Genomic DNA, 27,577 nt, shown 5'->3' with positions numbered 1-27,577 from the left:
TTCTGAGCCATCTAACAAATACTAAACAATATACAATTAATGAAAATCTAATGCAGTAAAATTGAATGATTTCAATTAAGCATTAATGAAATGTTGGGTTCTTGCTGATTCGTGTATCTTTTAGTGTTTAATCAACCCTTATACTTAACTTTTTAAACAATACGTTTTTGTTAAGGAGTTTCCCTTTATAATGCATTTCCTACACAATCATGAAAATAAATTAGTTTAGTGTTTAGCGCTTTGAAGCCCATGTTCAAAACCAACTGCCGGTCCTTACACTTACTTGTTCTAGTAGCTTCTTACAGCTTACAACCACAGACCATATTGTCAGCACCAGGAGAAAAATACCTGGAGACCGCCAGCTCAACGTAAATTTATTCTTTTCTGGTTCCAGCCGACCATACCAGTTGTCACTTTTCTTTTTGGGTAAGATTAGCTAACAAGAGAGCATAAAAATGATACGCAAAAATCACTGCTAAAGAAAATATATATCCTATATTGCATGTAAGTACGAGGGTCGTTTGAAAAGCGTGCAAAAATAAAAACTACTTAATTTTTTGGGGTAAACCTTTTTTATTTTTCAACATAGTCTCCTTTTAGGCTTATACACTTCGTCCAACGCTGCTCTAGTTTTTTGATCCCTTCCGAATAATAGGATTTGTCCAAGTCTGAAAAATAGACATTCGTTTCTGCAATCACCTCCTCGTTTGAATAAAATCTTTTTCCTGCTAATTTCTTCATATTGGGGAACAAATAGTAGTCCGAGGGAGCCAAGTCTGGAGATAGGAGGGATGTGAAACGAGTTGGAACTCTATTTTTATTAATTTTGCGACCACAACTGCTGAGGTGTGAGCTGGTGCGTTGTCGTGATGGAAAAGGACTTTTTTGTGGGCCAATCGTGGGCGTTTTTCTTGCAGCTCGGTTTTCAAACGGTCCAATAACGATGAATAATATGCACCTGTAATAGTTTTACCCTTTTCCAAATAGTCGATGAGGATTATTCCTTGCGAATCCCAAAAGACAGTCGCCATAATCTTTCCGGCCGAAGGAACGGTCTTCGCCTTTTTTGGCGCAGATTCCCCCTTGGTAACCCATTGTTTAGATTGTTCTTTGGTCTCAGGAGTGTAGTGATTTATCCATGTTTCATCCACAGTGACGAAACGACGCTTAAAGTTATGCGGATTCTTCTGGAACAGCTGCAAACCGTTCTCACGATTTCGTTTTTGGTCAAGCGTGAGCAATCGCGGCACCCATCTTGCGGATAGCTTTGTCATGTCCAAATGTTGATGCAAAATATTATGTACCCGTTCATTCGAGATGCCCACAGCACTAGCAATCTCACGCACCTTCACTCTTCTGTCATCCATCACCATATCATGGATTTTATCAATGATTTCTGGAGTAGTAACCTCAACAGGACGTCCAGAACGTTCAGCGTTACTTGTGCCCATATGGCCACTCCGAAAATTTTGAAACCACTTATAAACTGTTCTAATCGAAGGTGCAGAGTCACCATAATGTTTATCAAGCTTCTCTTTAGTCTCCTGAGGCGTTTTGCCTTTCATAAAGTAGTGTTTAATCAACACACGAAATTCTTTTTCGTCCATTTTTTGAAAATCACTTGACTTCCTCAATTCAAACGAATGCCAAACACAAAGAAATAGACCGATCTGGCTGAAACTTGGTGTGTGTTCTTCCAAGAGATGCTACTAACTAAACATAACCTCGATACGCGCCAGTAGTGCTATCTCTCTGACTTTGCACGGTCTTTTCAAACGACCCTCGTATACGTAAATTATTTTAAATTAATTTTCTTCTCGAAACAAGTCTACGTTTTCGAACCAATACGTCAGAATGTTTTTTTATTTTGATTAGGTTTACAAGAAATGGGGAACGGTGTATTTCCTCCTTAAAAAAAGGTTATATGGAATTTTAGTGGTTTTCACTTGGATGTTTTTATTATTGAAAAATTCTTTCAATGTGATTGGTTCAGTTTATACCGTAGGATGACATAACTTTCCACTTTTTCCATTACCGAGTATTAAATTGGATTAAAAATGTATGTGAGGCCCTCCTCGAAATTATTATTACTAATAACTCTGTTAATCTTTGCCCGATTTTTGATAAAATTTGGCAGGATAATAAATGAAATTTGTTTATAATTTACAAGAAAAGAAATCGTAACATTCATTACCGTTCCTCAACATCTGCAAAATAGTGAAGGTAATTTTTGTGTTTTTGTTTAAATAACAAAAAAAAAAAAAGGAAAGAAAATATTGTATTTCATCTCTGAGAAGATTGTTTAAACGAAATTGAAAAAAGAGATCGCATAGATAATGGTTGAATAAAGTAGACAATTAGAATTGAAGCTAAATAAATGATTAAGGCCGACATAGTTACAATGAAATATCAACGAACGTCTCGGCTTATTCCATTCCGTTGAAGTAAAAAATTCCTCTAAAATCTAGATAAGATAAAACAGAAGATGATAAAAAAACACAGACCCTTTCAGGAATGAATTCCAGTAATGAAATTTTTTTTTTCCGCATCTTTTTTTTTTTTTTGGTTATTTGATCGCAATTCTATTTTCTTTTGAGACAAAAACTTTCATTGCCTTCTAGATCGCTGTATACTTAAATGAGAGGTTTATTTCTTAGTGACTTCGTCTAATGGCAAAAGATATCTAATGCCATTTCAATAAATTGTGATCTACAGTTTATAAATTCTTTGTGTAATTACCATATTTTTTTAAATTAACCTTCGAGACTATATTGAAAAAACTCTCATACTGAAGTTCTCAAGACTACACCTTATTTTCGAACATTCATTTTTATTAAATGGGATTTTCCCTAAAATTAAACTATTCTTCCCAGGAAGGGTGACATCCCAGTTTTCTAGAACCAGTTTAAATCCCGACAAGTTAGTTTATCGTTAGTAGTTTCCAATTATTTATTATAATTTTAGAATTCTTATATTTAGCACTTATAGGAAAAGTGTCAAAAAGGGCAGAGAAATTTCAATTATAGCACCTTTTCTTAACATTCAATTACTCTGAAATTGTATTAACTTTTAGTCAGTGTAAGATATTTATATTTAGGATTGAACTAGCAAGGGATTCGGTCAAAATAAACGAACAATAACTCCGTCTTTACGCCAACGTTTCGTCAAGTTTATTGTCCTGTTATATTTGGATATATACCTGATCTCCATTCTATGGTTCATAGTTCTTTCTGCAACTGAACCAACTCACACATTCGTGTAACTTCTATGTATTCTTACCGATATCATTTCTCATAGTTTTTTTAAAAAAAATATGAATATATAGGCTTCGTGACCGTAAATTATTAAACTAAGGATTTAAGATTGGCGAGGAATCGGTCAAAAAAAAAACTGTGGCAGTGTCATGGACCCGGCCGTGTGTTGTACGTGAATACGTTTACGTAACCGGTTATATTTTTTATAATATAATAATAATAATAATTATATATTATTAAGCAGCGGTAAGTGTTTTCCTTTTGTTAGCTTCAATGGGCGCAGAAACCATAGACGATCACACACATCACACTTATGTCCGAATGGATTGTTGACAAACGTCGTAGTAAAACGTGCACTAGCTACTTCCCAATGTGTCTTCATAATCGACGATCGAACACAATCTATGCCTATACAGTCCGTTGTCGATGTAGAAGCGATTTCATCATCCACTTGCATAATTTCAACCGCCCCAGCTGCAGATGTACTGACACCATCGTTGATCCGCTCGGCCGTAATCATTCTTTTACGTTCCCGGCACAACTTGACTCGGTCATATGATATTTTATTATTACCATTCGATTGTTCTTGAGAAGCCCTTTCCAATCGTAAATGATCTCTGTATTTGGTTTTGGCTTTTCGACGCGTATAGGCCGACATTATATATTTTTGATAATATTTTTTTATTCTAACACCTATACGACGAACATCGTAGCTTCTCCGAGTCAAAAGTTATACCATTTGCAAATCTCGATACACAGCAAAATGATCTCAAAATGGCGGCGTTTCCCCTCCACCACGCGCGATGCGTCACAGTCCTCGGTTATCGCAATGAATTCTTTGATCCTTTAGCTATCCAGTGGTCTAATTTAATTTTGGATGTAGACGATAGATTTGAAACTATAACGCCAAACTGTATCCCCCGATTTTGTTATCATTAGGTTTTTTGGATTGCCTCCATATGATACCAGATTGAAAGACCTGTTGGTTGAGTTACTGAAACCCGCATAGCCACGCCCTGAAGAAGACAATATATTTGTCGAAACGTTGGCAAAAAGTCGAGTTGTTTTTTATTTGACCGACTCCTCGCCAATCATGAATCCTTAGTTTTTTTTTTTTTAATAAGAAGTATTTTTATTCTTGCGCTTCAATATTCTAATTGTTGTGTTATTTATTTGTAATATCCAGACCCTGAGAAAAGACGTCAAAAAGATGGAGTAAAGTCGGATTTGTTGTTTTTTAATTTGACTCAATCCTTGCTATTTCAATCCTAAATAAATTCTCTTGCTCCACTAAGTGCATAAGTAATTAATTATCGTTCTGTTGAATTTAAATAAAATGTAATAAAGAAATTTAATCACGGGTTAAGTGGAAAATGCATGCATAGTTATGCAAGTTATCTCACTTTATAAAGCTGTATTCAAATGTGCAATGGTCAAAATAAGTCTTGGTTAGGACATCTCATGAATGCATACCACTAGCTCTTGGTATAAGCTTGCTTCTCTTATAGTGATATCCTCTACCCAGCCAGTGAATCCCCTTTTACGGCTCCCGAGAGGTTTCAGAATTTTTATCCCTTTAAATCCTCTACTAAACCCAGTGAGCCTCAAGAGATGATACAGTGAGAAAGGAAAAACACAGAAAATCTTTCTTTGGCAGAAGCCTTCTTACTTTTATTTAGCATGAAAAATCTAAAGATAATTTTACGGTAGAAGGTATTTTTATATTTACTAGAGAACTTCTAAAGAAAATAAAAATAAATAAAAAAAAGTTAAAACTCTCTTCAATAATAAAAGAAAATTCCAGGGTTGGTCCTCTTTTTTTAAAAAAAGCGTAAGATTCTTTTAACTTTCAAAGAAGGTTCTGCACCTAATATGTAACAACTAGAAGAGGCAAGAATTTTCTAAAAGATTTGCTGAAAAAACGTTCCTTACTTTGAATCTCTTTGAAAAGTATGTATTATGAACAGGCAGAATGTTTACGCTGTATAATATAGAAGGATGAAGAACTACTGTCACTCTGGTGTGATTCAATTTATAATATTTATCACAATGGGAGGCCACCGCTTTCTTTTTAAAAGATATCTTATTTTGTTGTTAAGCACTTCTAGCATAATTGGACGCTGAGAATCCTGAAACTGTAAATCAGTTTTCGTTAATAAATTGAGATAGAATTTACTTAATTCTACAGCTTTTAATGTTGCTATGGCACGATTAGTAACTGGGCAAGCTAAGCGGAAAATGGCCAGACAAGAATTTTGTAAAAGGATTGCCGTTGACATTGAAGTAAATGTGAGCCTGCCGAACAAACGATGACCTCAGGCTTCAGAGTGTAGGCATTGATAAGCCTTAACAGTGACACACTTCCTTTGTTGCTTGAAAATAAGCCTGTAGATAAAGATTTCAGTCTGTACGCTAGCTAGAAGATGAGAAGAATGGAAAGTAAAATGGTTAGATGAGGCAGTATAATTGATTGGTTTAAATGAAATTTATTGCAAGCCTTTGGAACGTTTAGAGCTTAAAGTGGAGTTTAGTTTAGAATTTTAACATTGGGTATTTTACAGGTTTACCTTGGGATATCGAGGACAGGAGATCCTTTAGGCATTATTAAAAGTTGTATTTCTATTTTTTGATTGTACATAATGTAAACAGTTAGGAGTAATTGTTAAATTTCTGTCTTATTTACTTTCACTTACTTTATTTCTTTAAATTTGACGTAATATTTTCATTTGTGCAGATCTAAAACATATGTTTGAAGTATTAGATAAACCTAATAATAAATACAAATAATTAAAACTGTCCGGTAGGACAGTTGTATAAGGGTTGATCGTCAAAAACTGCACGAAAAAGCGTAATGTTGAAAAACACCCAACTTTGACATTTTTTTCCTCTTTTTCTATAAAAGATAAAATTCCCAAATTTTCTTTAAAATAAAGGGCAAACCCTCCTTTATAACTGTAATTTTTTGCAACAACCCAGATTAGGTAGATTTTGAGAAAAAAGTTGCCGAAAATGACCAAAAACGGCATTTTCAGAAAATGTTCTTGTTCTTGTTCTTCTTGTTCTTCTTGTTGTTGTTGTTACCTTTTTTGTAAACAACGTAGCGCCTAAACGCGCGAACCGATTTTCATGAATGAGGTGTCATTCGATTCGGAATTTTATGTAGATGTGCCTTTTGGGGGTCTCCACGCTGTACATCGAATGGGAGAGGAGTTAGCCCCATATATGTGAGGCCCCTTCTCAAAATTATTATTACTAATAACTCTGTAAATGTTAACCCGATTTTAATAAAATTTGGCAGGATGAAAGGTTTAGGGCACTCCTACGTAACATTTAAACGACGTACTGCTCTTACTCTTATTAGGGGGAAGTATGGTAATCGTTTCAAATTATCGAAACGTGAACCGATTTTCATGAATGAAGTGTCATTCGAATCGAAATTTTGTACAGATTTGCACTTTAAAAGTCTCGTCGCTATGACTCATAAGGAGGGGAGTTTGCCCCACCCAAATAAGGCCTTTTCTAATACTATTATTACCAATATTTCTATTACGCTTAGTCCGATTTTGATAAAATTTATCACGAAGAAGTGGTTAAAGCTCCTCTACGTGGCTGTGAAGTGCCATCATGCTCTTACACCTACTAAGAGGAAGTACTGCAATCGTTAAAATTATCAATGAGTGAACTTATTTACATCAATGAATTCGATTCAAAATATTTGCCTTTTAGGGAGAAGTACTGTAATCGCAGTTTATTTTTCTTACTCCTCTTAAAAGGAAGTACTGAAATCGCTTTTTAATTTTGCTATTTACGTACAAATACCTTCCTATTTTATTCAAAACGCTTTCTCTAAAAAATTGTTATTGAGGATGGTTTGGGGGACCGCAACTATAATCATTCTTTAAAAAGATCTCTCCAGTGGTAGTTACGGTTCCGACTTAACACCTTTTTAGGTTATAATGACAGAATTTATTATTCCAAATTTTAATAAAATCTGTAAAGCAGATATGTAACTTTGCAAAACAGATAAAAAGGAAAATCTATCCAAAAAGTACAAAAATCTCCTTAACAAAAACTTACAGTTTAAAATGTTAAGTATAAGGGTTGATTAAACGCCAAAAGGTACATAAATCAGCAAGTACCCAACATTTCATTAATACTTCATTAATACCTTAACAAAAACTTACAGTTTAAAATGTTAAGTATAAGGGTTGATTAAACGCCAAAATGTACACAAATCAGCGAGTACCCAACATTTCATTAATACTTCATTAATAGTCAAGTAATTCTACTGCATTAATTTTCATTAATAAGTTATTTTTTAGAATTTATTAGATGTCACAGACCCTTAAGCTGGCCATTTTCGTCTACAAAATATATGTTCAAGTAGCACTGTAGATTGACTGTAATATCTAGTTATTTATAACAATCAAACTATTAATTACAGGTTAAAAAGAAAAAAAAATATGAGGCTAAAAAATTCAAAACTTTTTTTTATAAAAAACTTACATTAATGATTTTATTTTATTTATTTATTTTTATTTTTAAATAAAAATCGTCGGTTTAAGTTCATTCTTCGATTAAAGTAATTGTTATTGTATGAAGTAGTCAAACGTTTATAATAATAGGTAATAATTATCAGGCTTTATCGCAAATAATATAGTTTTCTTCAATTACATTCTCAATCTAGGTATTCATACCACAATGTTGTATATATGTAATATAAAATAAATAAGATATGCATATTTTTAGGACAGCTAATTATTCTAGGATTTTACTATAAGTAAAATTAGGGGGACTAAATTAAATTACAATTGAGAAATGAATAATTGTTGTTGAATAATCTACTTGTTATATCTGTGTATTATTTGTGCTCACGAATATTTCGGTAAGACGAATTCAAGACAGTAGCCTACTCTAACTTTGTCTTTTTCTACTTTAACATGCATGTACGTATATATGTGATTTATCATAATTATAACAAAAAAATATTATGAATGAAGTGGCCAGCATAAGGGTCTGTGACATCTAATAAATTCTAAAAAATAACTTATTAATGAAAATTAATGCAGTAGAATTACTTGACTATTAATGAAGTATTAATGAAATGTTGGGTACTCGCTGATTTGTGTACCTTTTGGCGTTTAATCAACCCTTATACTTAACATTTTAAACTGTAAGTTTTTGTTAAGGAGATTTTTGTACCTTTTGGATAGATTTTCCTTTTTGTCTATTTTACAAAGTTACATATCTTCTTTACAGATTTTTTTGAAAATTTGGAATAAGCAACTCTATCATTATAACCTAAGAAGGTATTAAGTCGGAACCGTAACTACCACTGGAGAGATCTTTTTATAGAATGATTATAGTTGCATTCCCCCAAACCATCCTCAATAACAATTTTTTTGAAAAAGCGTTTTGAATAACATAGGAAGGTATTTGTACGTAAATAGCAAAATTAAACTGCGATTTCAGTACTTCCTTTTAAGAGGAGTAAGAAAAATAAACTACGATTGCAGTACTTCTCCCTAAAAGGCAAAGAGGAAAGATTTTTTAATCGAACGACAATTCATTGATTTAAATCGGTTCACTCTTTGATAATTTGACTCATTAACGATTGCAGTACTTCCTCTTAGTAGGTGTAAGAGCAAGATGGCACTTCACAGCCACGTAGAGGAGCTTTAACCACTTCTTCTTGCTAAATTTTAACAAAATCGGACTAAGCGTTATAGAAATATTGGTAATAATAGTTTTAAAAAGGGCCTAACTTGGGTGGGGCAAACTCCCCTCCTTATGAGGCACAGCGTCGAGACTTTAAAAGTGCAAATCTGTACAAAATTTCGATTCGAATGACACTTCATTCATGAAAATCGGTTCACGTTTCGATAATTTGAAACGATTGCTATACTTCCCCTTAACAAGTGTAAGAGCAGATCGTCGCTTTAATGTTAGGTAGGGGAGCCCAAACCCTATCATCCTACCAAAATCGGGCTAAGATTTACAGAGTTATTAGTAATAATAATTTTGGAGGGGGTCTCACATACATGGGGCTAACTCCTCTCCCATTCGATGTACAGCGTCGAGACCCCCAAAAGGCACATCTACATAAAATTCCGAATCGAATGACATCTCATTCATGAAAATCGGTTCACGCGTTTAGGCGCTACGTTGTTTACAAAAAAGGTAACAACAACAACAAGAAGAACAAGAAGAACAAGAACAAGAACATTTTTTGAAAATGCCGTTTTTGCTCATTTTGAGCATCTTTTTTCTCAATATCTATCAAATCTAGCTTGTTGCAAAAAAATTACAGTCATAAAGGAGGATTTGCCCTATATTTTAAAGAAAATTTGGGAATTTTATCTTTTATAGAAAAAGAGAAAAAAATTGTCAAAGTTGGGTGTTTTTAAACCTAACGCTTTTTCGTGCAGTTTTTGATGATCAACCCTTATACAACTGTCCTACCGGACAGTTTTAATTTAAGTAATTTTACTGCATTAAATTTCATTAATATTTTTTTGAATTTATTAGAGGTCACAGACCCTTATGCTGGCCAGTTCATTCATAATTTTTTTTTTTATTGATTTAAATCGCGTCAACATCTGAGGTTATTGGCGCCCGGAGCTTTTTTCAGTGCACCACTGCCGGCCTCCGGACAGTGTTCTCTCGTTACAGACAACACTGTCCATCACCGGCCAGTGAGCTGTAAGAAGCTCTTAGGAAGAGAAAATCTAAGGGTCAGCAGCTGGATTCGAACCCGGAACCTCCACGTGGGAATCCAATACGCTAACCGCATAGCTAATCCCTTCCCTTAGTTCATTCATAATATTTTATTTTTTGTTATAATTATGATAAAATGTATATTATATCTTCGTAATTAAATAGGTATTTTATTATAGCTTTATTCCAAATTATGCATGGGCCTGGCAACGGATAGCCTGTGTAGGTTTTGTCAGGAAGAAGAGGAGACGGCACTGCATGTGGTATGTCAGTGCGAGGGGCTGGTCTGGCTAAGGTACCGACTCTTTGGCAAAGAGAAGCTGGTGCCAACAAGCCTCAGCCAGGGCCCTCTCTCGGACCTATTAAGGCTTTTAAGGCAAGCAGAACTCGAGAGGGTGCTCTGATGGCAGGTGCTCTGATCGACCACCTGGGAGCCCCCCCCCCAATTCCATAGTTTGGTTAAGGACAGGATAGGGAGAGGGTCTTCAACTAGGGGGATGCCACAATAGATCCTTGGGGTGTCGCGGTGGCGTAGGCTGAATAGCCAATTCCCCAGATGGAATCTAATCTAATCTAATCTAATTCCAAATTATTCTTCTGATTTATCTTTATTAGGCCCTTTATTCTGAATAGTCACATATACATGCATGTTAAAATAGAAAAAGACAAAGTTAGAGTCGGCTACTGTTTAAATTTGAATCACGGATTTAAAACAATATTTCAGTCTAGAATTCTTCTTACCGAAGTATTTGTGAGTACAAATAACGCATAGGTAATATCCAGTAAATTATTCAACAATAATTATTCATTTCTCAATTGTAATTTAATGTAGTCCCTCTAATTTTACTTATAGTAGGTAAAATACTGGAATAATTAGCTGTCCTAAAAATATGCATATCTTATATTCCAAATATATAACACTGTGGTAAGAATACCTAGATTGAGAATTGAAGAAAACTATTATTTACTATAAAGCCAGATTAATTATTACCTATTATTAAAAACGCTTGACTACTAAATAAAGTAACAATTACTTTAATCGAAGAATGAACTTAAACCGAAGATTTTTATTTAAAAATAAAAATAAATAAATAAAATAAACAAAATCATTGATGAATGTTGGTGTAAGCATTTTTGAAAAAAGTTTTGAATTTTTTAGCCTCATATTTTTTTTTTATAAAGTTTTTTTTTTTAACCTGTGATTAATAGTTTGTTGATTAGATTAAAACTGTCCGGTAGGACAGTTGTATAAGGGTTGACCATCAAAAACTGCACGAAAAAGCGTAACGTTGAAAAACACCCAACTTTGACAATTTTTTTCTCTTTTTCTATAAAAGATAAAATTCCCAAATTTTCTTTAAATTAAAGGGCAAATCCTCCTTTATGACTGTAATTTTTTTGCACCAACATAGATTAAATAGATTTTGAGAAATACGTTGCTGAAAATGAGCAAAAACGGCATTTTCAGAAAATGTTCTAGTTCTTGTTCTTCTTGTTGTTGTTCTTGTTGTTCTTGTTGTTACCTTTTTTGTAAACAACGTAGCGCCTAAACGCGCGAATCGATTTTCATGAATGAGGTGTCATTCGATTTGGAATTTTATGTAGATGTGCCTTTTGGGGGTCTCGACGCTGTACATCGAATGGGAGAGGAGTTAGCCCCATGTATGTGAGACCCCCTCCAAAATTATTATTACTAATAACTCTGTAAATCTTAGCCCGATTTTGGTAGGATGATAGGGTGAGGGCTTCCCTACGTAACATTAAAGCGACGATATGCTCTTACCCTTGTAAGGGGAAGTACAGCAATCGTTTCAAATTATCCACACGTGAACCGATTTTCATGAATGATGTGTCATTCGAATCGAAATTTTGTACTGATTTGTACTTTAAAAGCCTCGACGCTGTGCCTCATAAGGAGGGGAGTTCGCCCCACCCAAATAAGGCCCTTTCTAAAACTATTATTACCAATATTTCTATAACGCTTAGTCCGATTTTGATAAAATTCAGCTCGAATAAGTGGTTAAAGCTCCTCTGCGTGGCGGTGAAGTGCTATCATGCTCTTGCACCTACTAAGAGGAACTACTGCAATCGTTTAAATTATCAATGAGTGAACCGATTTAAATCGATGAATTGTCGTTCGATTAAAAAATCTTTGTCTCTTTGCCTAGAAGTACTGCAATCGCAGTTTATTTTTCTTACTCCTCTTAAAGGGAAGTACTGAAATCGCAGTTTAATTTTGTTATTTACGTACAAATATCTTCCTATGTTATTCAAAACGCTTTTTAAAAAAAAAAATTGTTATAGAGGATGGCAACTATAATCATTCTTTAAAAAGATCTCTCCAGTGGTAGTTACGGTTCCGACTTAACACCTTATCAGGTTATAATGATAGAAATGCTTATTCCAAATTAAAAAAAAATCTGTAAAGCAGATATGTAACTTTGCAAAATAGACAAAAAGGAAAATCCATCCAAAAGGTACAAAAATCTCTTTAACAAAAACTTACAGTTTAAAATGTTAAGTATAAGGGTTGATTAAACGCCAAAAGGTACACAAATCAGCAAGCACCCAACATTTCATTAATTCTTCATTAATATTTAAGTAATTTTACTGCATTAATATTCATTAATATTTTTTAGAATTTATTAGATGTCACAGACCCTTATGCTGGCCACTTCATTTATAATATTTTTTTGTTATAATTATGATCAATCACATATACGTACATGCATGTTAAAGTAGAAAAAGACAAAGTTAGAGTCGGCTACTGTCTTGAATTCATCTTACCGAAATATTCGTGAGCACAAATAATACACAGATAATAACAAGTAGATTATTCAACAATTATTGATTTCTCAATTGTAATTTAATTTAGTCCCCCTAATTTTACTTATAGTAAAATACTGGTATAATTAGCTGCCCTAAAAATATGCATATCTTATTCATTTTACATTACATGTATACAACATTGTGGGATGAATACCTAGATTGAGAATGTAATTGTAGAAAACTATATTATTTGCGATAAAGCCAGATAATTATTACCTATTATTATAAACGTTTGACTACTACATAAAATAACAATTACTTTAATCGAAGAATGAACTTAAACCAACAATTTTTATTTAAAAATAAAAATAAATAAAATAAACAAAATCATTGATGTATGTTGGTGTAAGCATTTTTTAAAAAAGGTTTTGAAGTCTTTAGCCTCATAATTTTTTTTATTTTTTATAACGTTTTTCTTTTTAACCTGTAATCAACAGTTTGATTATTATAAATAACTAGATATTACGTCAATCTACAGTTCTACTTGAACATATATTTTGTAGACGAAAATGGCCAGCATAAGGGTCTGTGACATCTAATAAATTCTAAAAAATATTAATGAATATTAATGCAGTAAAATTACTTAAATATTAATGAAGAATTAATGAAATGTTGGGTGCTTGCTGATTTGTGTACCTTTTGGCGTTTAATCAACCCTTATACTTAACATTTTAAACTGTAAGTTTTTGTTAAGGAGATAATAATTCTATATTTATTTACAAAACACATAAAAATTAGAGGATACAGAAATTGAGGTTTCAAGCTTAGCGCCTCATCAGATAATATTAATACAGTTTAAAAGGGAACATATTTGCATATTAAGGGAAAAAATTAACAAAAAGCTTTAGCTTGATACTGGTCTAATCTAATCTAATCTAATCTAATCATTGGCGCTACAGCCCATTAAGGGCCTTGGCCTCCATCAACAAATCTCTCCACTCGGAACGATCCCCGACTTTCCTCCTCCACTGCCCAATACGGAGTCTTTGGAGGTCTGCCTCCACATCCTGCAGCCAGCGCAGCCTCGGGCGACCCCTTGGCCTTCTCCCTCCAGGATGCCCCTCATATATTTTGCGGGGCCATCTCTCCCTCTCCATCCGGTGCAGGTGACCCAACCACTGGAGCCTTCTCAATTTTATACATGAAACCAAGGTGTCCTCTCCGAACAGTTGGTATAGCTCCGTGTTTTTCCGAATCCGGAAAACCCCGTCTTCGCTCACTGGGCCGAATAGGCATCGCAGCACCTTCCTCTCCCAACAGTCCAATCTGGCTTCCTCTGCCACTGTCAGGGTCCAAGTCTCCGACCCGTACATCACTACAGGTCTAATCACTGTTTTGTATATGGTGATCTTGGCCTTCCTGGAAACATCTTTTTTCCGGAGCGTTCTTTTCAGAGCACCCAGGCACTTGTTTCCTGCCGTCAGTCTGCTCCTAATGTCCTGGCCTACCTCATTCTTGGATGTGAGGGTAGTTCCAAGATACTTGAAAGCCCCCACTCCTTCGAAACGGTGTTGCCCGACCTCGAGGTCGCAGAGCCTTCTTTCATTTCTTGTGGTCACCATATACTTAGTTTTTTCTTCATGGACCCGCAGTCCACACATAGCCGTACCCTCCTCCAGTTCCAAGAATTCTTTCTTTAGCTCTGAAACTGATCTCGCGATTATTACCACGTCATCAGCATACGCCAAGTGCTGTGTCATCCGGTTATAGATGGTCCCGCCTGGGTTGCTGGTAACTCTTCTTAATGCCATCTCTAGCACCAGATTAAATAACACCGGAGACACCGGGTCTCCTTGTCTTAAACCCACGTTCACTCCGAATTCTGTCGACACTTCTCCCTGGATAACCACTTTTGCTGATGTTTGATTTAGAGTCATGCGCACAAGCCTGATAATCTTAAATGGGACCCCTAGTAGTTTCATACCTCTAATTAGTCCAGTACGAGATACGGAATCATATGCCATTCTGAAATCCACATATAGTTGATGCAAATCCAGATTATTTTCATAGAAACTTTCTAGCACCGTTCTCATTGTGAATATATGATCCGTTGTGGACCTGCCCTTCCTAAAACCACACTGGTATTCCCCTAGCACCCTTTCTGCCACTATTGATACTCTCTCTGTAATCAAGGTTGCAAGTATTTTATAAACCACGCTCAGCAGAGAAATTCCGCGATAGTTGCTGCATTTTAGCCGGTTTCCTTTCTTATGAATGGGGAAGATCATAGCTGAAGCCCACTCCCGAGGCATTCTTTCTTCTAACCATACTTCCAGTATAAGGTCGTATATCTCCTTCCTGATCCGATCCCCTCCTAGTTTTACCATCTCTGCCTCAATGCTGTCCTCACCAGGTGCTTTGTTCGCCTTCAAGGTCTCAACTACATTATCAAAATCCTCCATCGATGGGGGTTCGGCATCATCATCCAGTGCTATATCTTCTTCTTCTAACACTAGCCCCCCCTGGCTGTTCAAAACTTCTTGGAAGTATTCCATCCACCTATTTATTACCTCCTCCTTTCCGGCCATCAATCTTCCTTCTGCACTCTCTATACAGCCCGTCCTTGGTTGGTATCCATCTTTTATGTTCTTCACAGCCTTGTAAAATTTCCTTCCCCTCTTTTGGTCGAAATCTAATTGCATTTGTTCTACTAAACTCCTTTCAAGTTCCCTTTTCTTCTTTCGGCACAGCAATCTTGCTTTCGCTCTTTCCCTTCTATACTCTTGCGCACTGGCCCTTGTCCTTCTCACCAACATTCTCTGTCTAGCTTCATTTCTGCGTTTTAACACCTCTTCCACTTCCTCATCATACCATCCATTCCGAGTCTCTTTCCTTTTTATTCCCAATGTCTCCTCTGCAGCCCTTTGCATACTTTCCTTAATCCATTTCCATCTACCTTCAATCCCTTCACTAGGGGTTGGCACAATTTCTTTCAATAGTTCCTCACATTTGTTCCGAAACGCTTCTCTTTCCGCCTCTAATCTCAGTCTTTCGGAATTATATAATCTTCTTTTAACTCCTTTTCCCTGCGTTCTTATTGCCACTTTTTGTTTTAGCTTGGCTCTCACTAGCAAATGATCCGAGTCGATGTCGGCTCCTCTATAACTCCTCACATCTTGAATATTCGTTGCATGTCGAGCATCAATAAGGATATGATCTATCTGATTGCGGGTAACCCCATCTGGTGATATCCAGGTTTGTAGATGGATTCTTTTATGTGGGAAGCTGGTACTTACCACCCTTAGTGTTTTATCTGTAGCAAAATCAATTAGCCTACAACCATTATCATTACTAACTTCGTGCACACTATTTAAACCTATAGTTGGTCTATAGTCTTGTTCTTTTCCCACTTTCGCATTAAAATCTCCCAATAGGAGTTTAACATCATGATTGGGGATCCTATTATACACCTGCTCTAGCCCCGCATAAAACTCCTCCTTAGTTTCGGCTTCTGTGTCTTCCGTGGGTGCGTGCACACTTATTAGGCTCAGATTTGCGAATTTTCCTTTTAGTCTAAGGGTGCAGATCCTGTCATTTATCGGTTGAAAACCTATAACATCCTTTTTCATTTTATTACTGACTGCAAAGCCAGTACCTAAGATATTGGCAGCGCTACCACTGTTGAAAATAGTAAAGTCCCTTAGTTGGGTGATTTCCCTATCTCGCCATCTAATCTCCTGCAAGGCCGACACCTCCACCCTATACTTCTTTAGCTCTTCTTCCAATTTTAAGCTAGCTCCGGGCGCAAAAAGGCTTCTCACATTCCACGTTGCAATGTTCCATAATCCTCGCCTAGGTCGTTTTCCATTTAAAATCGTCCGATTGTTTTCCTTTGTTGATGTATTCGTAATCAATTAATTTCGGAACGTGTGGGGGATTAGCCCACAGCGTCCTAGTCTGGTGGAGGGGCTGCCTCCTTGGGGCATCCAGACATGCCCCCCAAAAGGGAGGGGGGTTCCCAGGGACGGTAGCCCTGAGTTGTGTACTGTATATGCCTTACTGATTTGTGTTAAGTGTTTGTAGTGTCTGTGTTAGTGTACTGTTCTAGTGATTGTGCATGGTGTACTGTGCTGTGGTGACCCGTGGGGGCGCTACTCCCCAAGTAACTGCATGCAACAGTCACCCCTTGCGGGGGACTGTGGTAGTTACGACAAAATATGCTTAAATCGCTTATGTTTATATTTTTTATGGCCAAGAGAACTTATATTATAATTTACAATGGCTACTATATGAGGGTACAGACTATTGTAACTGGTAGTGACAAATTTTTCTAGAATACAACAGTAGTGGAGATGCATGTAGTCTATGGGCGTCAATCTGGGAGATGAACCAATCAATCTCAGGCATTTATTTTGTACTCTCTGTATTTTACTGTAATTGGTAGCACACATATGAGACCAGACAGGGGTTGCATACAGATGCAGGGCCGGGTTTTTCTAAAGGCTAACTAGGCTTCAGCCTAGGGCCTCAAGATCAAGAGGGGTCTACATTTAAATTGTTAGCAAAATTAAAATTACACTATTCTGAAAACAGTGAACAATAAAACACTTTTTTTGGTGATGTATCCAATGTAGAGATGTATTTTATTATCTCTCATGTAATTTACTTACTTAAAAATGGGAGGTGAAAGGGTCTCTATAAGTGGAATAGCCTAGGGCCTCTTTTCATCTAAATCCGGCCTTGTACAGAAGTATTGGTCGAATATAAAGTTAGTATATTATGTTAATTTCTTATTTTTTCGAAATCCAAGGATGGGTTTCTATTGAGGAACAAGACTGCTTATAACGCCTAGCGCCTTATTGCATACATCATTCACATGCTTTGTGTAAGTTAATTTTTGAGACTAAAGTTAATCCTATGAATTTAACTTCTTTTTGGCATGGTAGACTCCGTTTATTTTAACATTATGGTCGTATCACGGTTCTTCTACCGAGGGAATAGAAATAGCTCCGTTTTAGTGTGGTTAGGTTTGATTCTCCACTTTTGAAACTTTTAGCAAGAGATATTGATAGGTGATTGGCTCGTATCTTCCAATTCTGAAGGAAGATATGAAAAAGGAAGTGCCATCGGCCAACAGCGCACTACAGGCTTTAAGTTTAATTTCGGTTAAATCATTAACCAAATTCACAAAATAAATTAAGTATTTAGGGAGGTCATTTTGGATTCAAACACAATCAAAAGCTAATAATAATACATTAGATAATTCTAATACCTTAAACTTTTATTAGAAACATTTGATATGAAGAGTAAGGTTGGGAATAGTTTGCGTTTCCTCTAACGTTCCATTACTATTAATTGTACTGCCTTACTGACTGCACAATAATATTATTAGGTACCAAATAATTAATCAAATTTCCAAATTTGGAGAAACTCAAATTTTACCGAAAGTACCACTTTACTAAAATTATTTTTTAGTATTTTAAGACCACTTTTTTTGGTTCTAAGGGGATCCAAAATTAATATTTCCAGCGAAACTTCAAAATTGAAAATACCGCACGATTAGAATAGCTTCTCAAACTTAGTAGAATAAAAGATGAAAATAACTAGAAGCGGTAAGAGACCAGATCTTTTGCAAAGGAAAGGCTTTTCTTGCTAGAACTGTAAGAGGTAATTACAATAAGCCTCTTTTCTCTACAGAGCAGAGAATTGATTTATCTAGAGCTCTGGTGCAGGATTTTAGGCAGATGGAATACAATTTGCTAGAAAACGTTGTGCCTATTATCGTATTAAGGGCAAAGGGATTAGCTAATAATTTGTTTCTACTTGGCTTTTTCTATTCTCTTATTAAAGCATTTACTTCCGCTTGGTATTTGATTACTTAAACCGTTTTATTTGCATCTTTACAAGATAAATGTCACAATCCAGTCACCATCACATAACAAATTTAGCAATCAATCACAGCGACATCTTGCTTTTAAAGATTAACTTGACCTGTCAAGAAGGAACCAAACTGACCAAATGGTCTCAAATGGAGTTCTTCCCTACAGAAACTGTCTTTTTGTTTCCCGGTGGGAAGAATTACGGTTTAACGTGACTCGTAGAAAGACTTTTTTTTTAAAAAAAAATAAAGTACAACTAAATGTGCTACAACTAAATTCCATACTACTCTCTCGACTAGCTCTAATCCTCTTGTATTGTCTCTCGCTTCCTCTGACTTCCCTAAGGGTACGTTCACAACAGAACTGTGAGCATAGATGATAGGAGTGATGCATCAGCGCTTAAAGAAAAACATAACACATTCGAATGTGAGCGTGCACAACGAAGCTGCGACTAGTGACTCATACGCGATGGTATAAACGAGCATAGATGATAGAATTAAATATTTCATTTTTCTTCTAGCTGAACTCCAGTATCGGAGCTTCAAAATGGACGTAGAAAAATTAATTAGTGCTGTCTTTACTCATTATTTTTGGTTATTTTTTTATTATTTACTTTTAAACAATATTTTGTTTTTTAAATCGTGCTTACATTTATTTTCATGTGTATTTATTTGTTTTTTCTCAATAAAACCATTACTTACCTAAGAGTAATCACTAGTTTTTCTTCTGTGGTTATAGGATTTCCATGACAATTTTTCCGTTTTCTTAATTTTGACCTTATTTTTTCTAAAATATAGTCGAATGTGGGTGGTCCCATCCTCACATATTAAAAAAAAAAAAAAAACGATCCGGAGTTCCTTATATAAATAGTGAAATTCACCCAAAGTACTTCGTTTTTTATTTATGGGATGTACATGATATTTTCTAAAGCGTTTTTTCTTTAAAATATACCTTTTTGTTGCTGCTGAACATAAAAACTCTTCTTCACTTTTCGGACATGTTGCATGTATCACAGCTCCGTTGTGCACACTAATCAGCGATTATATTTTACTCTATCAGTTATCATCTCTGCTATCATCTATACTCGCAGTTCCGTTGTGAACGTACCCTAATACTCCTCGCCGACTGAATCGCCAGTGGCCCCGCGACTTCCTTGTAGTCTGAAGGCCTAAACGTCGTTATTCTCCTATCTCTCCTCTCTCCTCCTCACATTCTCCTCCCCGTATTCTCCTCTCTCCTATAGAGAGTGCTACCGCTGGGTAGTTTCTCTACTCCCGCACCAGTTCATCACTCTCTCCATATTTACTGATTGCATACAATGTATACAGATTATAAATTACTAAATAAATTAAAAAAAAAAAAATGTTAATTTCTATTGAAATTAATTTTGACTAAAGGCTAAAAGTTTACAATAAAATGATACTTTACTACTGCTTTTTTAAAAATCTTTTTTGAAGAAAAAATATATAGAAAGCAGTTCAAGATTCTGGCAAAGAAGCTGGGAGAACTTACTAGGAGGTATCAAATAGTGAGTGGATTGTCGGGACTTTTTGTTTGCCTTCTTACTAGTTCTTTATGGAGTGCGCAAGGAAGTAGCAGAAGATCCTGGAGTGTCTGGCTGTTGTTACTGGCCATGTCTGCGCCACTTAATTACAAGATTGGCCAGTCGCCAGTAACTGTCGGACACTAGTATTTAGCGCAACCATCATCCACTTTCTACAACTATTTCCCTTCTTTTTTTTACTTCCACTATTTTTACTTTTTCTAACATATTTTTAATTAAATAAATCTTACATGAATTATTGTGCTAACAAACTACTTTTATTACAAAATTTATAATAAAAATGTTTGTGCAGTATGTTGGGGATTTTGGGCGCGTCAAGATAGCAGTAAAATGAAATCAGTTCTTTTTCTTCTTCTGATTTACAGTGAAATTGAGAACTTGAAGAAATTCATCCATCGGAGTCTGTAATATCTCTCATCACCTTCTTATACTGCCTAGCGTAGATCCTCCACATCGGTCAGCCGTCTTATTCGTGGCCGACATTTACGAGGGTCGTATGAAAAGTCCGTGCAAAAATAAAAACTACTTAATTTTTTTGGGGTAAACCTTTTTTATTTTTCAACATAGTCTCCTTTTAGGCTTATACACTTCGTCCAACGCTGCTCTAGTTTGTTGATCCCTTCCGAATAATAGGATTTGTCCAAGTCTGAAAAATAGTCATTCGTTTCTGCAATCACCTCCGCGTTTGAATAAAATCTTTTTCCCGCCAGCCATTTCTTCATATTGGGGAACAAATAGTAGTCCGAGGGAGCCAAGTCTGGAGAATAGGGGGGATGTGAAACGAGTTGGAACCCTATTTCCATTAATTTTGCGACCACAACTGTTGAGGTGTGAGCTGGTGCGTTGTCGTGATGGAAAAGGACTTTTTTGTGGGCCAATCGTGGGCGTTTTTCTAGCAGCTCGGTTTTCAAACGGTCTAATAACGATGAATAATATGCACCTGTAATAGTTTTACCCTTTTCCAGATAGTCGATGAGGATTATTCCTTGCGAATCCCAAAAGACAGTCGCCATATTCTTTCCGGCCGAAGGAAAGGTCTTCGCCTTTTTTTTTGGCGCAGATTCCCCTTTGGTAAACCATTGTTTAGATTGTCCTTTGGTCTCAGGAGTGTAGTGATGTATCCGCTTAAAGTCCTGCGGATTCTTCTGGAACAGCTGCAAACCGTCCTTGCAACACTTCACACGATTTCGTTTTTGGTCAAGCGTGAGCAATCGCGGCACCCATCTTGCGGATAGCTTTGTCATGTCCAAATGTTGATGCAAAATATTATGTACCCGTTCATTCGAGATGCCCACAGCACTAGCAATCTCACGCACCTTCACTCTTCTGTCATCCATCACCATATCATGGATTTTATCAATGATTTCTGGAGTAGTAACCTCAACAGGACGTCCAGAACGTTCAGCGTTACTTGTGCCCATATGGCCACTCCGAAAATTTTGAAACCACTTATAAACTGTTCTAATCGAAGGTGCAGAGTCACCATAATGTTTATCAAGCTTCTCTTTAGTCTCCTGAGGCGTTTTGCCTTTCATAAAGTAGTGTTTAATCAACACACGAAATTCTTTTTCGTCCATTTTTTGAAAATCACTCGACTTCCTCAATTCAAACAAATGCCAAACACAAAGAAATAGACCGATCTGGCTGAAACTTGGTGTGTGTTCTTCCAAGAGATGCTACTAACTAAACATAACCTCGATACGCGCCAGTAGTGCTATCTCTCTGACTTTGCACGGACTTTTCAAACGACCCTCGTAAGTCTGGCTCCTGTTGGTCTCCTATAGACCACTTTCCTGCTTTCCTGCGAAATCTGTCAAGGGATATTCGCTTTACTTTTCTCAAGCTATCAGAATCCTCCTTTCTTTATAAAAGAAACTAAGTCAGATTCCCGTATTCTTGGTTGGAGCGAATTTTCCATTTTCTGTTCGAGAATAAGGAACCATAGATTTTTTTCCTTAAAACTTTCACAGATTTCGAACTTTTTTTCAATGGACTTCACCCAAGTTTCGTTAGCGTGCAGCCTAACTAACGCCTTAAAAATTGTGAGTTTTGCCGCTCGCAACAAATTCTTAAAGCGAAGGATATCTTTTGTAAAGCATTTGGGTAGGCATCGATACCTGTGGCTAATGTAGCCTTTATATCCTCACTTACGACGCCTTATTCGACACATGGAAATTAGTAATCACAATTATTTTAAAAGTAGGCTACTTTAAGACAAACCAATTTGAGAAAGTGACGTTGATTTTTCTAATGCTATTATTATTATTATTTTAATAAAATACAGCTTGTTCCTTACAATTATTTGTACAAATGTCACTAATTAACAAATTTAAAAATAGCTAATAAATGATATTATTAATGTTAGTTCAAATACAATAGTTGTTTTTTATGTAGTGCTGAAGTTGTCCAAATTGTTGGCGTAATCAAAATTTAGATCTAGAATCATGGTTGAAACGTTTAGATCAGTTACAAGTAAAAGAGGATTGTAGAGTGCTAAATACGTAAATAGTGCATAGCAGACAGCCCTTAATATACATTCTATGTTACTATTCAAAACACTTCCTTACTGTCCTGAAGACTGAGATGTCCGTAACGAAAGATCACTGTCTGGAGGTCGGCTATGGGTGACTTTTGAACTCAGGTGTCTCAAATTCATCAAAAGTTTAATGGAGATGCGCTGAAGTATAGCTTGTTGTGGTTGCTTCAAATGTTCTAATTAAGAAAAATACTTTATGTGCTTGTCTTTAACTTTAAAAATTAGTTGGGGATGTAACTTAAATAACCCTTCTAAATGTCGTAACTACTAACAGTTAACCGAATGTCGCATTATTTGTTAACTAATTTTCATACATAACTGTGAACTTCTATTGACAGTAAGAAGTACTTTTTATTAAACCATGGTACAATACTAAACGATATAATCAAACGATAATGCATTATGTATGTATATAAAAACAAACTTATGTCAGTTGTTACACTTCATTAACTGGGCATTAGAGTTATCTTTATTTTTATGCATGAGTAAGTTTTATAATGCTTGCATAATTCAGAAATATTATCTAAACGATTATTAGGAGAAACAAATTATCGGTCATATTGTGATGTCATTTTATCTAATCCGCTTTGGTGGTTATAAACTACATCCTCAGCTCTACAGCTCAATGAAGTCACAACTTGCAATTGAGATTTTGATTCTCTCTCACTTCGAGCCTCACTTTTAACTTTAGTCAAATCAATGTATGTGTCAAGTAGGATTTCAGAAGTTTGTTACTTGGCCGATTACTGTGCTCAGCTTCAAATGTTGCAACATTTACTGAGTTACTGCAAGAGCGCTATGGAACTTGGCCTCCTCTATTATAGCATTTCATTCGTCGCTGTCCACGTAGTCTCCATCTTCATATTCCTCAACACCACAGGTCTGTCTGCATGTCGTCCAGCCCTCTTCTATGGGTTCTTGATTCAGCCATCCTCTTCACATGTTTACATCCATCTCATTCTTGATGCTTTATTGAATCTTAACAGATCTGGTTTATCGCAAATATCACTTAGTAATCCATAATATTTTCTGATTTTCTATTCACTATTTACTTTTACAAGAATGTTCATATTTCTTAAAATTTTCCTCTTCTAAATATTGAGGAGTTGCTCATTTTTTATTGGTTAGTTTCCAAGTAGCATATTCACCGGTTTCTACCGGCCTGATTTCATTCAGTTAGTCGGGACTTATCTTTCGACAGGATGGTTTTGCTTAAGGAGAAGTACCATCTGTTGCAATTTAGATTTTTATCTACACTTCAATCTCATTTCTCACGAATGCTTGACCTGATTTCCTAATTCCTGGATAGTTGCCTTTGAAAACCTTCTCCTACACCCTCATAAAATTTCCTGAATTGCTTATCTTTTCCAACTACCTTCTTTCTGATCCTTTGCCTTTGACTAAATATGGTCTTGGTCTTAGCTCCTGTCAGTTGGTCATTATAAATTTCTTTGTCGGCTCTGGTATTTCTTTACAATATTGCGCCTTGCTTTATTGTTATCTTTTAGTGCTGTTTAACATTATCATTTCTCGTAATTTTGATTATTATTTATCCTAACAAATTCAGCTTTGTTTTCTTACTTAACACAGCATTGCCAATCTGAAGTCAATTTGACCCCCAAAAAATAGGAATGGCTCTGTTTCCCATATCTCATAGCTATCCCGAAATGCTCTTAGATATGCTATCCCCACTCTCTCATCATTTGATAGTCACGAGCTGAAAACCGTAGAATTCTTAGTTTCTTTTTGCAGATTAGTTTACTTGAATCATAAGAGTCATTTTGACTCCAGATTGGCATTACACGTAAATATATCGGAGCCATTTCGACTCCTGATTGGTAATATAAGTAGATTTTCTGTTATTAACTTGACTCCAGATTACCAATTTGTCCTGCCCTTACTGGGAAATTTACTTCTACTTCAAACCCTCTGCTTTCTTGCTTGCGAAGAATTCTGAGATTTTCCTCTTGATATTTTTGAGTGTCATAAAATTTATATTTTCATAGATTATGAAAATCGAAAGCAAGATTCATCCATGTTTATTCTTTTTTGAGCCAAATGTTACAGCGGTATCGTACAAAGGGAAGCTCAATTAACTGGGTTGCTACACTCATCTTTACATAATGATTCAGTGTATCGAAATTTGTGTGCTAATCGTAAAACTTGAAGGTAGTCATTGTGTTTCTTTTTTAATATGACTAACATTTATTGACTAAATGCTTATTTGAAAAATTTACATAATTTTCATAGAAAATATCAAGGCACAAAAAAAAGCCTGTTTCTAGAATTGATCTTCTGTCCAAATTGCAGCGAAAACTTGAAGCGAATTGGGTAATTTCCGATCCGTGTCAACAGCGCACAGTAATTGAAAAAATAGTGAATGTAATTTAAAAAAAATGAAAAAGTCCCTGATCAGAAGGTCCTAGAAAATACTGAAACTACTGCGATCCTAAGTTGAAGTTAATTCCTTCTGCGTGAAATTCCTAAAGCTGATTTGTGGATAGCACCAAAATTTGTTTTTTCGTCCTTAATTCCTATTCTTTCTCATCCTTTAATGCAAATTTTATTATTAAAATTGAAATCAATGTAAAAAAAAAATATAAAAATAAATTATGGAGTCAATATGACTCTACATTGCCAATGACTTAGTTCGAGGATTGGCAATGCAGTGTTAAATTGAATAAAGCTAAAAGATACGAAAGCGTATGTTTGAGCAATAGTCATTTCCGAATTTGAAGGAAATTGGCTAAATAAGCAATTAAAACCTAAGGAGTGTATGTTTCAACAATATTATCGTAGCGTGCATAAACAGGGTTAGGTAAGTAGCTGTATTGGCGGCCATTCTACAGTATTAATACCAGCGGGAGCGATGAAGGCTGTATTGATAGCCCGGTCTGCCACCGCCATGCTGGTAATTACTTTTGCATTATTACTACCAACCTACTCGGCACCGTCGCAACATGTTACTTATTATATCAAGTTACCTATTACACAATCTTAAGCACCTGTTATCTCCCTACAATCTTAATAGGTTCTAGTTTATTAAATGGTCTTAGTCTTTAACGACGTCAACTTATTTCTCTTTTACAGTCTGTTCACTCATTTATCTCAATTTTATCAATACCTTTTTTTAAAAAATCTTTCTCTACTAGTGATTGATAGGGTGCTTTCTGGCAACTGTAAACTACTTTTCGAACTTATTGGGAAAGTAATTTGACTTAAATTTGAAGTATTTTTTTTTTTTGTATTTATAGAAAATACACCTATTTTAGCCAATAAAATAAAAACATCACGACCAAATTTTACCATTTATCCATTAAAAACAAAACAAAATCGTTCCTACTTTCTCATAGCCACTCCAGACAATGAAGAACAACGGCAGCCTCAAGTATCCTACTCCATTCCGTCCTATCTTTTGTCCAGATGCTCCATCTAATTCTCATCACCCTTCAATTCTTCTCGTGTTATCCTTCCACCTCGTTCTAAGCATTCTTCGCCTTCTTACATTGGTACAACGTTTTACGGTATCTATACTCTAAAATTTTCCCAAGTGGCCAAACTACCATGTTCTTCCCCCCTTCCTTACTCCATAAACCTTGTAACAGGTCCGAAAATATCTCTCAAATTTTGTCTCGCCTCCAAAATACAAATCAGAATATTGGTTACTTTTGTCAAGATCTAGTTTTTGCTTCCGTATGCAGCATCAGTTTTTACAATTGTTCATTACTTAAAAAAAATTGATCCGAAACGTAAAAGTTTTCCGCAGATACTTGCTATTACCCAAAACGTTAAAAATTGTTAATTTTTTTTTTTATAACAGCGAAATTAGTAACTCATAAAAACTGTTCACAAGTGTTTATATCAACAGCGAATAAAGTTGTTTGCGTAGGTAGAGATAGAAATAAAGAATATTTGGTCCAGAGGATTCAAGGCCTCCATGAACCCTGTTCAGCAGTCAGCGGAATGCCTATTTAATCATCTAGGTACTTGGCTCACATACGCTGATGAATGTGGTTGCAACAAAATGGGCCCACTTGCGCTCTAAGTGCATATTCTCCTTCACTAATGAAGCCCCGATTACGGATTGCATTACATTTGCTCAATAAAACATTAATATAATATCATTATAACATACAGGGTGTCCCAAGCTATATGGATAAGACTTTTTCTCGGAAACTAAGAGAGATAGAAAAAAACTAAATAACACGCCCATCAACTTGCCTATCGAGATATCTCTTTACCTGCCTGATGGTGTTATATCGACAGGAGACGATTCAGTGGCCACCTCGTTCACCGGATTTGACACCTATGGACTATTTCCTTTGGGGATACCTGAAAAACAAGGTGATTATTCATAACTTTTTTCTTTCTTTTCTTATTTCTGCTTATCTAAAAGCATTTCTAAATCTAGGTGCATCAGAATCAAGCCGGGATTGCATCTGTAGGTGAACTAAAGCAGAGAATAATAGATGCCTGTAACTCGGTTAAAGCTGAATCTATTTCTTTGGCAGTAAGGGACAATTGGCAGGAAAGAGCATGTCTATGCATCTCTAATGGTGGAGGCCAGTTCGAGCATAATCTGTAATATTGATGAGGAGTAAAATTTATAATAAAATAGTACTTTTCTTCTTATTCAATCAAAAAACCGTTATAATATTATCATTTTGAAATTTCTTATAAGAATCATGTTTTCATTCATAACTTGTAAAATATCGCTCACAGAAAAAAACCGTTCAAGTAAATTTTTCTTTAAAAAAATAGAGGAATCTATTTCTTAAATAAAAATCACACCTTTCCATTTGAGAAAATGAAGTTGGTGCCTGTATCTCGCTTCTGGAAGCACCGAAAAAAATTTACA

General features: G+C 35.6%; 2 protein-coding genes and 1 long non-coding RNA gene across 3 annotated transcripts in view; all 3 read right to left on the bottom strand.

Moving 5' to 3' along the window:
• LOC141456485 (uncharacterized) overlaps positions 1 to 27,577 on the bottom strand; it is a 638,647-nt gene that overhangs the window by 267,330 nt on the left and 343,740 nt on the right. The window lies entirely within an intron of this gene.
• Positions 13 to 7,408, bottom strand: LOC141456282 (uncharacterized). The gene is made up of 3 exons (XR_012459689.1): positions 5,822 to 7,408; positions 5,187 to 5,389; positions 13 to 436 (listed from the first exon to the last, which is right to left on the bottom strand). It is a non-coding gene; the product is annotated as an uncharacterized lncRNA (long non-coding RNA).
• Positions 13,694 to 16,369, bottom strand: LOC141455593 (uncharacterized). Its single transcript, XM_074130746.1, has one exon. It carries the CDS (start codon positions 16,367 to 16,369, stop codon positions 13,694 to 13,696), a length of 2,676 nt encoding a protein of 891 aa, XP_073986847.1.

This window comes from Rhodnius prolixus, unplaced genomic scaffold (assembly GCF_049639745.1).
Source record: "Rhodnius prolixus isolate KJV_2025 unplaced genomic scaffold, Rpr scaffold_4, whole genome shotgun sequence".
In the NCBI taxonomy this organism is placed as follows: domain Eukaryota; kingdom Metazoa; phylum Arthropoda; class Insecta; order Hemiptera; family Reduviidae; genus Rhodnius; species Rhodnius prolixus.
This window is presented reverse-complemented; position numbering and strand designations above follow the sequence as displayed.

What these genes read in the sequence shown, in the direction of transcription:
- LOC141455593 (XM_074130746.1), bottom strand. Translation starts at nt 16,369, where the DNA reads ATGAAAAAGGATGTTATAGGTTTTCAACCGATAAATGACAGGATCTGC.